The following is a 13,762-nucleotide window of genomic DNA, read 5'->3' on the forward strand; positions in this document are numbered from 1 at the left end:
TTCTCCTGTTCAATATAAATGAAAAACTAAGGATTTTTTTGTACATTTTAAAGAATAATCAATACAGCTATGTGATATAATCATATATGGATCAATTTCATAGTCTTGTTGATTAGTCATTGCTGCCATGAGACACAGTCACAGGTTCCATTTTATGGACTGTATAATTATGTTTATAACTAAATCAACTTCCTGCAGGTACCGCTGATGCCACTACCACCTACAGTCTGGACATTCTGTACTCTGGCTCTGGGGTCCTCAGGAGGAGCAACATGAACATCTACGGAGCCAGTAATGGCGCCCTGCTACATGGCCTCCAGGTAATGAGAATGAATTTGTGAATTGATAATGAAGAAATTATTATATTTACAGTGCCTTCATAAAGTATTCCAGGGTTCTCACAAGGTGTTTGAGGTGCTTAAAGTACTTGAGTTTGGCACTCTGAAATTCAAGTACTGGAATACCTTAAATCAGACTTTTTCTCAAGTTTGTAGTTGAAAATACTTGAATTAAAACGAGAAGAGAACAGGAAATATCAAATATGTTAATATGAGATATGATCTAATTTCCATGCAGACTGGTTGCCAGGCGAGCTCACTCATTCCACCCACACTGTTGCCAGGCAGCTACAGAACTGACTGATTAGGCGCAGCAAAGGTCAATTGGATAGCTAAAATGCCGGGCAAATGTAGCTATTATAAAGAATAATTCTTCCTGGCAAGATATTTATGTTTATGAATGGGGTTTGCCAGACCCAACCAGGTGGAGGGTAAACACCATTTACGTACCTTGTTTATTTGTGAAAAAGCGTTTACGCACCTTTTTATTCAGTTAATTATCGTTTACCCATTTATTATTGCGTTCCCAGCATTGATCGATGCTCAGGAGGCTTCTTGATCTGAGTGCTAATCATGCCTACCTCTGCGAACGAGTGGAATCATGAGTAATTCATGTATATGCTCGTTATGTTTGCCTTTTCCCCCGGAATTGGCTTGTTGGCAGCGCATTAATTTACTACTCTGTCCAACGGGAAACTCCGCCCAGGACATAGAAAGGTGAAACAAACTAGCTCACCAGAGACCTACAGTAGCAAGTGGCAGAGAGACGCAATTGACAGTCAGAATTTTCTAAACATCCCTCGTCTCCTGCCGTGTCAACAGATATCCCCCAAACAAAAACCCCCTGACACTTGGAGAATGAGTGTACAACTGGTAAATAGTCACAGATATTTCAGTCAACTAGGTATCTCAAGGGCTGGCTATTAGCCAGGTATCTAGCGATAACTATACTGAACAAAAATATCAACTCAACATGTAACAATTTTACAGTTCATATAAGGAAATCAGTCAATTGAAATACGTCTGTTAGGCTCTAATCTATGGATTTCACATGACTGCGCAGGTGCCCAGCCATGGGTGGGCCTGGGAGGGCATAGGCCCACCCACTGGGGAGCCAATCAGAATACTTTTTCCCCCACAAAAGGGCTTTATTACAGACTGAAATACTCCCCAGTTTCATCAGCTGTCCGGGTGGCTGGTCTTAGACAATCCCGCAGGTGAAGAAGCCGGATATGGAGATCCCTTGACTTTTTCCACATTTTGTTGTTACAAAGTGGGATTAAAATGAATTTAATTGTCTTTTTTTTACCCCCTTTTTTCTCCCCAATTTTGTGGTATCCAATTGGTAGTAGTTAGTCTTGTCTCATCGTTGTAACTCCCATACGGACTCGGGAGAGCCTAAGGTCGAGAGCCATGCGTCCTCCGAAACACAACCTAACCAAGCCGCACTGCTTTTTGACACAATGCCCATCCGACCCGGAAGCCAGCCGCACCAATGTGTCAGAGGAAACACCGTACACCTGGCGACCTGGTCAGCGTGCACTGCGCCCGGCCTGCCACAGGAGTCGCTAGTGCGCAATGAGACAAGGATATCCCTGCCAGCCAAACCCTCCCTAACCCGGACGAAGCTGGGCTAATTGTGTGCCGCCCCATGGGCCTCCCAGTCACGGCTGGTTGTGACAGAGCCTGGGCTCAAACCCAGAATCTCGCCACCCGGGAGGCCTAATTGTAATTTTTTGTCAATGATCTACAAAAGACTCAAAGTGGGGGGAAGGGGGATTCTAACATTTGTAAACAAAGAAATAATATGAAAAATAAAACACTAATATATCTTTATTAGATAAGTATTCAACCCCCTGAGTCAGTACACATTAGAATCACCTTTGGCAGTGATTACAGCTGTGGGTCTTTCTGGATAAGTCTCGAAGAGCTTTCTACACCTGGATTGTACAACATTTTTCCAATTTATTATTTTCAAAATTCATGTTGGTTGTTGATCATTGCTAGACAACCATTTTCAGCTCTTGCCATTAGATTTTGAAGCAGATTTAAGTCCAAACGTAACTTAGCCACTCAGGAACATTTACTATCTTTTTGGTAAGCAACTCCATTGGAGATTTGACCTTTTTAAGTGTTTTAGGTTATTGTCCTGCTGAAAGGTGAATTCCATCTTCCAGTGTCCGGTGGAAAGGTTTCCCCCTCAAACCAGGTTTCCCTCTAGGAAAATGCTGTGTCTGACGTTTTTTATTCTTTTTGGAATAGAAATATTCCAAAACATGCATCCTGTATGCAACAAGGCACTAAAGTAATACTGCAAAAAAACTGCAAAGGAATACACTTTTTTGGCCTAACTGCAAAGCCTTAATGTATGGGGGAAACAAAACACATCACTGAGTAACTGCCTCATTTTCAAGCATGGTGGTGGCTGCATCATGGTATGGGTATGCTTGACATCGGCAAATACTGTGAAGGTTTTTAGGATAAAAAGAAAAGCGATGGTGCTAAGGACAGGCAAAATCCTAGAGGAAAATCTGCTTCAGTCTGCTTTACACCAAACACTGCAAGAGGAATTTATCTTTCAAAAGGACAATAACCTACAACACAAGGCCACATCTACATTGGAGTTGCTTACCAAGAAGACAGTGAATGTTCCTGAGTGGCCAAGCTACAGTTTTGACTTGAATCTGCTTGAAAATCTATGGCAAGACTTGAACATTGCTGTCAAGCCATGATCCCCAACATCTTGGCAGAGTTTGAATAATTTTAAAAAGAATAGGGCAAATATTGGTGTGCAATGCTCTTAGAGACTCACAGCTGTCATCGCTGCCAAAGGAGTGATTCTAACATGTATTGACTCAGAGGTGAATACTTATCTAAGGAACATAAGTGTTTTATGTTCAAATAATTTGTAAAAAAATATATATAATTCTTTCTTTCACTTTGACATTAGAGTATTTTCTGTAGATCATTGGCAACAAAAAAAAAGAAACCTTTGTAACACAAAATGTGAAGAAATCCAAAGGGGGTGAATACTTATGATACCCACTGTACATCTAATCATGTAGAAGAGCAGAAGCTAAGATTTTGCACGCTCTTAGGTTAAGTTTGCCGTAGGTACAGCTTATTTTATTGGAGAACATGCTAAACTGATCCAAGATCAGTATTTAGGGGCAACTTCACCTTAGAATGACTTGCTTTACTCAACTAAGGAAGATGAACCAACCAACAGTGCCGACTTGTTGACAGTTAGGATCTGACTGCCATATTTGATCTCTCGCTGTCCAGGTGGCAATTGAGGCCCAAGGCATGGAGTCCCTGATCGCGGCCAAGCCGGACGAAGGCGAGGAGGACCTGGAGTCCTTCGCTGGGATGTCGGCTCTGCTTTTCGACGTCCAGCTGCGGCCTGTGACCTTCTTCAAGGGCTACAGTGACCTCATGTCCAAGATGTTCTCCATGTCCGGCGAGCCCATGAACGTGGTAAAGGGCCTGATCCTGCTCACTGACCACTCTCAGGTTGGCACCATTAAATCAATTAATCAACCAATCAGTCAATCCATCAATCAAACTTTATTTAAAGTGTATTTTTTTAATGACACCACACAAACTAAATGTTCTACTGTATCATATAAAGTCGCTGATATCTCAGACATTTTTAACAATTTTCTTCATATAGACTCATTTAAACTATTATAGGTGTTGGTATCCGCCTAGGCCACATTTTAGTTGTCAGTGCCTTCTTCAGCCACCTGGTTTCAAACCATTCTGACACTAGCACTCACTGGCCCGGACGGGCAAGCAGCTATTGTGATTTTACTCCTGTTTTCTCATTCTCTCTTTCAGGTCATCCAGCTTCAGTCTGGGCTGAAGGCCAATGCCGAGTTCCAGGGTGGCTTGGCCATCGACATCTCAGGAGGCATGGAGGTCAGCCTGTGGTACAGGGAGTCAAAGACCAGCGTCAACAACAGGTAGGGAACCTGGGTTCAATAGTGATGGGCAGGATGATAACAGAAACACTTTCAATTTGATCATTCTTCTCATATGTTGCCTGATTGTACTCAGTCATGCTTATCATTGGATAGTTTTTAATAATCATGGCACGATAATGACAAAAGGTGGGCTCAGATTAGAGAAATAGGCCAAAATTCAATCCAATGCGTGTTATAGAACAACTGAATTTTAAAGGTAAGTTATGCTTAAGCCGACATGCTCAACATTTACAAACTCAATTGGTAATACATGATTGACAATGGTGAGGATTGACGTTAAGGATTGATCTGAAAATGACGACTGATTCATTTCATACACTGATTCATAGAGCATGTTCGCGAATGGTGACGTGACTATTCTTGTCTCATCAGATATATGTGAAGGTGACATTTCATTCAGCTCTAGATTAGAGTAGTTGACTGATTGATGCTTCCTGTTAATGCAAACACAATAGCCATTTCAACCAGAGAAAATCAATCAAATGTATTTATGAAGCCATTTTTACATCAGGAAATGTCACAAAGTGCTATACAGAAACCCAGCCTAAAACCACAAACAGCAGGCAATGCATATGAAGAATAACGGTGGCTAGGAAAAACTCCCTAGAAAGGCCAGAACCGAGGGAGAAACCTAGAGGAACCAGGCTCTGAGGGGTGGCCAGTCCTCTTCTGGCTGTGCCGGGTGAAGATTATAACAGTACATGGCCAAGATGTTCAAATGTTCATAGATGACCAGCAGGGTCAGATAATAATAATCAGTGGTTGTAGAGGGTGCAACAGGACAGCACCTCAGGAGTAAATGTCAGTTGGCTTTTCATAGCCGACCATTCAGCAGTAGAGAGAGAGTCCAAAACAGCAGGTCCGGGACAAGGTAGCACATCCAGTGAACAGGTCAGGGTTCCATAGCCGCAGTCAGAACAGTTGAAACTAGCCAGGAGGAGAGGAGAGAGGGAATACATAAATGCACACAGGACACCGGATGAGACAGGAGAAATACTCCAGATATAAGACTGATCCTAGCCTCCCAACACATAAACTATTGCAGCATAAATACTGGAGGCTGAGACAGGAGCAGTCTGGAGACACTGTGGCCCTGTCTGACGATACTCCCGGACAGGGCCAAACAGGCAGGATATAACCCCACCCACTTTGCCAAAGCACAGCCCCCACACCACTAGAGGGATATCTTCAACCACCAACCTACTACCCTGAGACAAGGCCGTGTATAGCCCACGAAGATCTCAGCCACGAATGCGAGGGGGGCGCCAACCCGGACAGGAAGATCACATCAGTGACTCAACCCGCTCAAGTGATTCATGGAAGAGCACCAGTAAGCCAGTGACTCAGCCCCCATAATAGGGTTTGAGGCAGAGAATCCCAGTGGAGAGAGAGGAACCGGCCAGGCAGAGACGGCAAGGGCGGTTTGTCGCTCCAGTGCCTTTCTGTTCACCTTCACACCCCTGGGCCAGACTACACTCAATCATAGTACCTACTGAAGAGATGAAGCTTCAATAAAGACTTAAAGTCGAGACCGAGTCTACGTCTCTTACATGGATAGGCAGATCATTCCATAAAAATTGAGCTCTATATGAGAAAGCCCTGCCTCCAGCTGTTTGCTTAGAAATTCTAGGACAGTAAGGAGGTCTGCGTCTTGTGACCGTAGCGTACATGTAGGTATGTACGGCAGGACAAATTGGAAAGTTAGGTAGGAGCAAGCCCATGTAATGCTTTGTAGGTTAGCAGTAAAACCTTGAAATCAGCCCTAGCTTTAACAGGAAGCCAGTGTAGAGAGGCTAGCACTGGAGTAATTTGATCACATTTTCCGCCGTGTTTAGCACTAACTGAAGTTTATTTAGTGCTTTATCCGGATATCCAGATAGTAGAGCTTTGCAGTAGTCTAATCTAGAAGTGACAAAAGCATGGATACATTTTTCTGCATCATTTTTGGACAGAAAGTTTTTGATTTTTGCAATGTTACGAAAATGGAAAAAAGCTGAAATATTCTTTGTAAGTCAAAAGAGAGATCTGAGTCCAGAGTAACACCGAGGTCCTTCAGTTTTATTTGAGACGAATGTACAACCATCAAGATTAATTGTCAGATCCAACAAAATATCTCTGTTTCTTGGGACCCTGCACTAGCATTTCTGTTTTGTTTAAGTTTTTGTCTAAGTCTGAAACATAGGCTTCCAGGGAGGAGAATTTGGGGGCTTCACCATGTTTCATCGAAATGTACAGCTGTGTATCGTCCGCATAGCAGTGAAAGTTAACATTATGTTTCCGAATGACATCACCAAGAGGTACAATATATAGTGAAAACAATAGTGGACCAGAAACGGAACCTTGAGGAACACCGAAATTTACAGTTGATTTGTCAGAAGACAAACCATTCACAGAGACAAACTGATATCTTTTGACAGATAATATCTAAACCAGGCCAGAACTTGTCCGTGTAGACATATTTGGGTTTACAATCCCTTCAAAAGAATGTGGTGATCGATGGTATCAAAAGCAGCGCTAAGGTCTAGGAGCTTGGTCTGACGCCATTAAAAGGTCATTTACCACCTTTATGAGTGCAATCTCAGTGCTATAATGGGGTCTAAAACCAGACTAAAGCATTTCGTATTACATTGATTGTCTTCGGGAAGGCAGTGAGTTGTTGCGCAACAGCTTTTTTTTTAAAGAAATTGAGAGGAATGGGAGATTCGATATAGGCCGATAGTTTTTTAATATTTTCTGGGTCAAGGTTTGGCTTTTTCAAGAGAGGCTTTATTACTGCCACTTTTAGTGAGTTTGGTACACATCCGGTGGATAGGGAAGCTGCTCGTTCAGTAGTTTAGTTGGAATAGGGTCCAGTATGCAGCTTGAAGGTTTAGAGGCCAAGAGATATAGGATTCAAAAACTTGAGTGTCTCCCTTGATCTTAGGTCCTGGCATTGTTTTGCAGACTCAGGACAACTAAGCTTTGGAGAAATACGCAGATTTAAAGAGGAGTCTGTAATTTGCTTTCTAATGATCATGATCTGTGGCAGTGAGTAGGTCCGGAGACATGTTGGACAAAACCCACTGAGTCGATGATGGCTCCAAAAGCCTTTTGGAGTGGGTCTGTGGACTTTCCCATGAAATTTGCTATCGTAAATGTTAGGAACACCTCTTCCTTTGCGGGATGCGTGGGGGATATGGTCACTAGTGTAACCAGGAGGTGAGGCCTCATTTAACACAGTAAATTCATCATGCTTTTAAGCACCACTCCAGCTAGGATGGAGTTCGTCACTCCTCAGCAGGCCAGGCTTGGTCCTGTTTGAGGGTGAGTCCCAGAAAGAGGGCCAAATATCTACAAATTCTATCTTTTGGGAGGGGCAGAAAACAGTTTTCAACCAGCGATTGAGTTGTGAGACTGCTGTAGAGCTCATCACTCGCCCTAACTGATCAAGTAGATAAATATGTGACATCATCCAGTGATAAAATGGAGATGGAATTGTTAGAATCTAGATGGGTGCTTTACAGTTCCAAGGCTTTACAGGAATCAGGGACCATATTCTTAAAGGGCCAGATTTTAGTAAATGTACACCTTTTCCTTCACATGCCTTTCCTACGCACTTCTCAGAAGTTGGTATTCAGACTTACCTGGTGTGTAACAGGCTTTGTAGGCTTGGTTCCCTTTTGTGCGCCGAATCAATTTGAACACTCCCGCTGGCCAACAGATTTTATCTTGGAGTTTTCATTCAATAGGTTTTTCAGTACATTTATCTAAAGCCATCCCTTAAAATTTCGTGTACCTTTTTAATTAGAATTTTCTCGACAGACTCAGTAGAATATATGGCGAGATCGGTTCAGAGTATTAGGGATCAATGAAAGAAAACCAAGTAAATACACGCATATTCGTGTCCTTTTCAGCACCAATTGGTTGATGAAAGAAATACTCTGATCTTGTATATCACTTAGGGTTAGGAAAGTATTTATGAATAATACAAAAAAATGGTTTGGAGAGTCTGTTACGCACAAAATATACTGGTGATTCATCCTGAAAGTTGGCATATTCAATTGTTAAATCCCTGAAATATTGGAAGGTGAGAAAAGTGTACAATTGGGGTTGAACAGTAGATGTAAAAATCTACCCTAATAATTCTCACTAATCATGGAACTGAGATGAAGACGGTCCAGTCATCGTGAGCCAAGCTCCAGGTTTTAACTGCTGGTCTGCGTTCCAGAATGATTAAAATAGGCTACATGTCCCAAATTATTGCACAACTTGTAATATGTTAGCTTAATATATTTATTTACCTTTATTTAACTAGGCAAGTCAGTTAAGAACAAATTCTTATTTATGTATATGATCCACTATTGCCAGCGGTCCTCAGGAACAGCCACGCTAATGTGACACAGAAAAGATGGGCAAACTAACGATGTAATGGAATGATACAAAATGTAAGAAAACTAACACTAAAGTCAGTGACCGTTATAAATGTATGTAGGTATAACTGATGGTGGCTACCGATAGTGGCTAATATTTTACACAATACAAATTGTAAAAAATACAGTGAAAGGTATATTATAATTGAAACATTCTTGAAATCATATATCAACTCAGTAGGTTTGGCACTATACTGTCATTTGCTCATGCTAGCTCTCCCAATTCAACACCTGTGATTACTGTATGCCTCGCTGTATGTCTCTCTCAAATGTCAATATGCCTTGTATACTGTTGTTCAGGTTAGTTATCATTGTTTTAGTTTACAATGGAGCCCCTAGTTCCACTCTTCATACGCCTGATACCTCCTTTGTCCCACCTCCCACACATGCGGTGACCTCACCCATTACAACCAGAGATACAACCTCTCTCATCATCACCCAGTGCCTGGGCTTACCTCCGCTGTACCCGCACCCCACCATACCCCTGTCTGCGCATTATGCCCTGAATATATTCTACCATGCCCAGAAATCTGCTCCTTTTATTCTCTGTCCCCAACGCTCTAGGCAACCAGTTTTGATAGCCTTTAGCCGCACCCTCATACTACTCCTCCTCTGTTCCGCGGGTGATGTGGAGGTAAACCCAGGCCCTGCATGTCCCCAGGCACCCTCATTTGTTGACTTCTGTGATCGAAAAAGCCTTGGTTTCATGCATGTCAACATCAGAAGCCTCCTCCCTAAGTTTGTTTTACTCACTGCTTTAGCACACTCTGCTAACCCTGATCTCCTTGCTGTGTCTGAGTCCTGGCTCAGGAAGGCCACCAAAAATTCTGAGATTTCCATACCCAACTATAACATTTTCCGTCAAGATAGAACTGCCAAAGGGGGAGGAGTTGCAGTCAACTGCAGAGAGAGCCTGCAAAGTAATGTCATACTTTCCAGGTCCATACCCAAACAGTTCGAACTACTAATTTTGAAAATGACTCTCTCCAGAAATAAGTCTCTCACTGTTGCCGCCTGCTACCGACCCCCCTCAGCTCCCAGCTGTGCCCTGGACACCATTTGTGAATTGATCGCCCCCCCATCTAGCTTCAGAGTTTGTTCTGTTAGGTGACCTAAACTGGGATATGCTTAACACCCCGGCAGTCCTACAATCTAAGCTAGATGCCCTCAATCTCGCACAAATCATCAAGGAACCCACCAGGTACAACCCTAAATCTGTAAACAAGGGCACCCTCATAGACGTCATCCTGATCAACTGGCCCTCCAAATACACCTCCGCTGTCTTCAACCAGGATCTCAGCGTTCACTGCCTCATTGCCTGTATCCGCTACGGAGCCGCTGTCAAACGACCACCCCTCATCACTGTCAAACGCTCCCTAAAACACTTCTGTGAGCAGGCCTTTCTAATCGACCTGGCCCGGGTATCCTGGAAGGACATTGACCTCATCCCGTCAGTTGAGGATGCCTGGTCATTAAAAGTAACTTCCTCACCATTTTAGATAAGCATGCTCCGTTCAAAAAATGCAGAACTAAGAACAGATATAGCCCTTGGTTCACTCCAGACCTGACTGCCCTCGACCAGCACAAAAACATCCTGTGGCGGACTGCAATAGCATCGAATAGTCCCTGCGATATGCAACTGTTCAGGGAAGTCAGGAACCAATACACGCAGTCAGTCAGGAAAGCTAAGGCCAGCTTCTTCAGGCAGAAATTTGCATCCTGTCCAACTCCAAAAAGTTCTGGGACACTGAAGTCCATGGAGAACAAGAGCACCTCCTCCCAGCTGCCCACTGCACTGAGGCTAGGTAACACGGTCACCACCGATAAATCCATGATTATCGAAAACTTCAACAAGCATTTCTCAACGGCTGGCCATGCCTTCCGCCTGGCTACTCCAACCTCGGCCAACAGCTCCGCCCCCCTCGCAGCTACTCGCCCAAGCCTCTCCAAGTTCTCCTTTACCCAAATTCAGATAGCAGATGTTCTGAAAGAGCTGCAGAACCTGGACCCGTACAAATCAGCTGGGCTTGACAATCTGGACCCTCTATTTCTGAAACTATCCGCCGCCATTGTCGCAACCCCTATTACCAGCCTGTTCAACCTCTCTATCATATCGTCTGAGATCCCCAAGGATTGGAAAGCTGCCACAGTCATCCCCCTCTTCAAAGGGGGAGACACCCTGGACCCAAACTGTTACAGACCTATATCCATCCTGCCCTGCCTATCTAAGGTCTTCGAAAGCCAAGTCAACAAACAGGTCACTGACCATCTCGAATCCCACCGTACCTTCTCCGCTGTGCAATCTGGTTTCCGAGCCGGTCACAGGTGCACCTCAGCCACGCTCAAGGTACTAAACGATATCATAACCGCCATCGATAAAAGACAGTACTGTGCAGCCGTCTTCATCGACCTAGCCAAGGCTTTCGACTCTGTCAATCACCATATTCTTCACCATACTCAGTAGTCTCTACAGTAGTCTATACTCAGTAGTCTCGATTTTTCTGATGACTGCCTTGCCTGGTTCACCAACTACTTTGCCGACAGAGTTCAGTGTGCCAAATCGGAGGGCCTGCTGTCCGGTCCTCTGGCAGTCTCTATGGGGGTGCCACAGGGTTCAATTCTCGGGCCGACTCTTTTCTCTGAATATATCAATGATGTTGCTCTTGCTGCGGGCGATTCCCTGATCCACCTCTACGCAGACGACACCATTCTATATACTTCCGGCCCGTCCTTGGACACTGTGCTATCTAATCTCCAAATGAGCTTCAATGCCATACAACACTCCTTCCGTGGCCTCCAACTGCTCTTAAACGCTAGTAAAACCAAATGCATGCTTTTCAACCGTTCGCTGCCTGCACCCGCACTCCTGACTAGCATCACCACCCTGGATGGTTCCGACCTTGAATATGTGGACATCTATAAGTACCTAGGTGTCTGGCTAGACTGTAAACTCTCCTTCCAGACTCATATCAAACATCTCCAATCGAAAATCAAATCTAGAGTCCGCTTTCTATTCCGCAACAAAGCTGACTATCCTACCGATCCTCGACTTCGGCGATGTCATCTACAAAATTGCTTCCAACACTCTACTCAGCAAACTGGATGCAGTTTATCACAGTGCCATCCGTTTTGTCACTAAAGCACCTTATACCACCCACCACTGCGACCTGTATGCTCTAGTTGGCTGGCCCTCGCTACATATTCGTCGCCAGACCCACTGGCTCCAGGTCATCTACAAGTCCATGCTAGGTAAAGCTCCGCCTTATCTCAGTTCACTGGTCACGATGGCAACACCCACCCGTAGCACGCGCTCCAGCAGGTGTACCTCACTGATCATCCCTAAAGCCAACACCTCATTTGGCCGCCTTTCGTTCCAGTTCTCTGCTGCCTGTGACTGGAACGAATTGCAAAAATCGCTGAAGTTGGAGACTTTTATCTCCCTCACCAACTTCAAACATCTGCTATCTGAGCAGCTAACCGATCGCTGCAGCTGTACATAGTCTATCGGTAAATAGCCCACCCATTTTTACCTACCTCATCCCCATACTGTTTTTATTTATTTACTTTTCTGCACTTTTGCACACCAATATCTCTACCTGTACATGACCATCTGATCATTTATCCCTCCAGTGTTAATCTGTAAAATTGTAATTATTCGCCTACCTCCTCATGCCTTTTGCACACAATGTATATAGACTCCCTTTTTTTTCTACTGTGTTATTGACTTGTTAATTGTTTACTCCATGTGTAACTCTGTGTTGTCTGTTCACACTGCTATGCTTTATCTTGGCCAGGTCGCAGTTGCAAATGAGAACTTGTTCTCAACTAGCCTACCTGGTTAAATAAAGGTGAAATAAAAAATAAAAAAATGGCTACAGAAGCTAGGTCTCCAAATTTCATCCCAAGTTTAAGGCCAGCATTTCATCAACTTCACTGTGGAAGAGTTGATATGTCGATATGCTTCAGTTTGCTGCCATATGACTGGTTTTGCATTTGTCTCCAGTGTTCATAAGGTAAAATATATCTAAAACAATTGTAATTTATATTTACAATCCACTTATCCAAATGGTTTACTCATTTACCTAGCCCTTATCAATAGCTCTTAACAATTTTTGTAAATTACATTGCATGGACAATGGTGTTAATTCTTTCTGAAAAAATAAATTAGATGTTCCACATGGAACTGACAGATTCCTCAACCTTATTCATCATTTCATCGCGTATAAAGGTGGTGGAATTATGAGGGAGTAAAGGTCAGAATACAGTGTAGACACACCTCCGCCACACCTTCATTTCGTTGATCTAAACCCCAAACTAATAACGGGTGAATAGCATGCTAATCTAATGCTAATCCTCATTTAAAGGCTGGAACACTCATAGAGAGGAAAGTGCATAAAAGGGAATTAGGTTCCATTTACACACGCTGAACTCTGGTCGGAATTCCCCCCAAAGCATCTCAGACTAGGATCAGATATCCCCTGTCCATGTTGTAATCTTATTCAAAAAGGCAAAACTGATCATAGATCAGCAATCCTACCACGAGGCATTTAATTCCAGTGCTTGAATCACCTATTTGAGCCTAATGGTCTTGTCTCGACAATGTCAAGTTGTTTTGTCTAGTAAAAATTATGTCACCCAAGATCTGATTTGGTTGGTCTGATCTTAGTGCCATTGGGATTGTTCCTTCAAATATACTAGTTGAAGAAATGACATTTGCTCGATTCATGACTTCCTAAACGAGGAACACTGATCCAGATACTGTAGATAGACTTCTGCTGCTTTCTTGGTCTTTGTTTTGCAATGGCATTTTAGGTGGCATTCTGTGTTGGGTCAAAGTCAACGAGGGGAATGGCAGAGGCAGGTGTATGGATCAGGGGCAGTCGTAATGTACCTCCTCTCCTCTGATAATAGACCAGCAGGCTATCTATAGGAACAGAACAAACATCTTTGCCAAGGCATGCTTCGACACAGACAGACAGACACAGACAGACACAGACACAGACAGACACAGATAGACACAGATAGACAG

General features: G+C 43.5%; 1 protein-coding gene across 1 annotated transcript in view; it reads left to right on the plus strand.

The window, feature by feature from the left end:
- LOC112231657 (microsomal triglyceride transfer protein) overlaps positions 1-13,762 on the plus strand; it is a 62,660-nt gene that overhangs the window by 26,318 nt on the left and 22,580 nt on the right. The window contains exons 13-15 of the mRNA XM_024398354.2: positions 199-320; positions 3,624-3,851; positions 4,179-4,303. Coding sequence (XP_024254122.1) covers positions 199-320; positions 3,624-3,851; positions 4,179-4,303 — 475 coding nt within the window. The remainder of the gene's footprint in view (positions 1-198; positions 321-3,623; positions 3,852-4,178; positions 4,304-13,762) is intronic.

Source organism: Oncorhynchus tshawytscha, linkage group LG34, assembly GCF_018296145.1.
Source record: "Oncorhynchus tshawytscha isolate Ot180627B linkage group LG34, Otsh_v2.0, whole genome shotgun sequence".
Classification (NCBI taxonomy): Eukaryota; Metazoa; Chordata; class Actinopteri; order Salmoniformes; family Salmonidae; genus Oncorhynchus; species Oncorhynchus tshawytscha.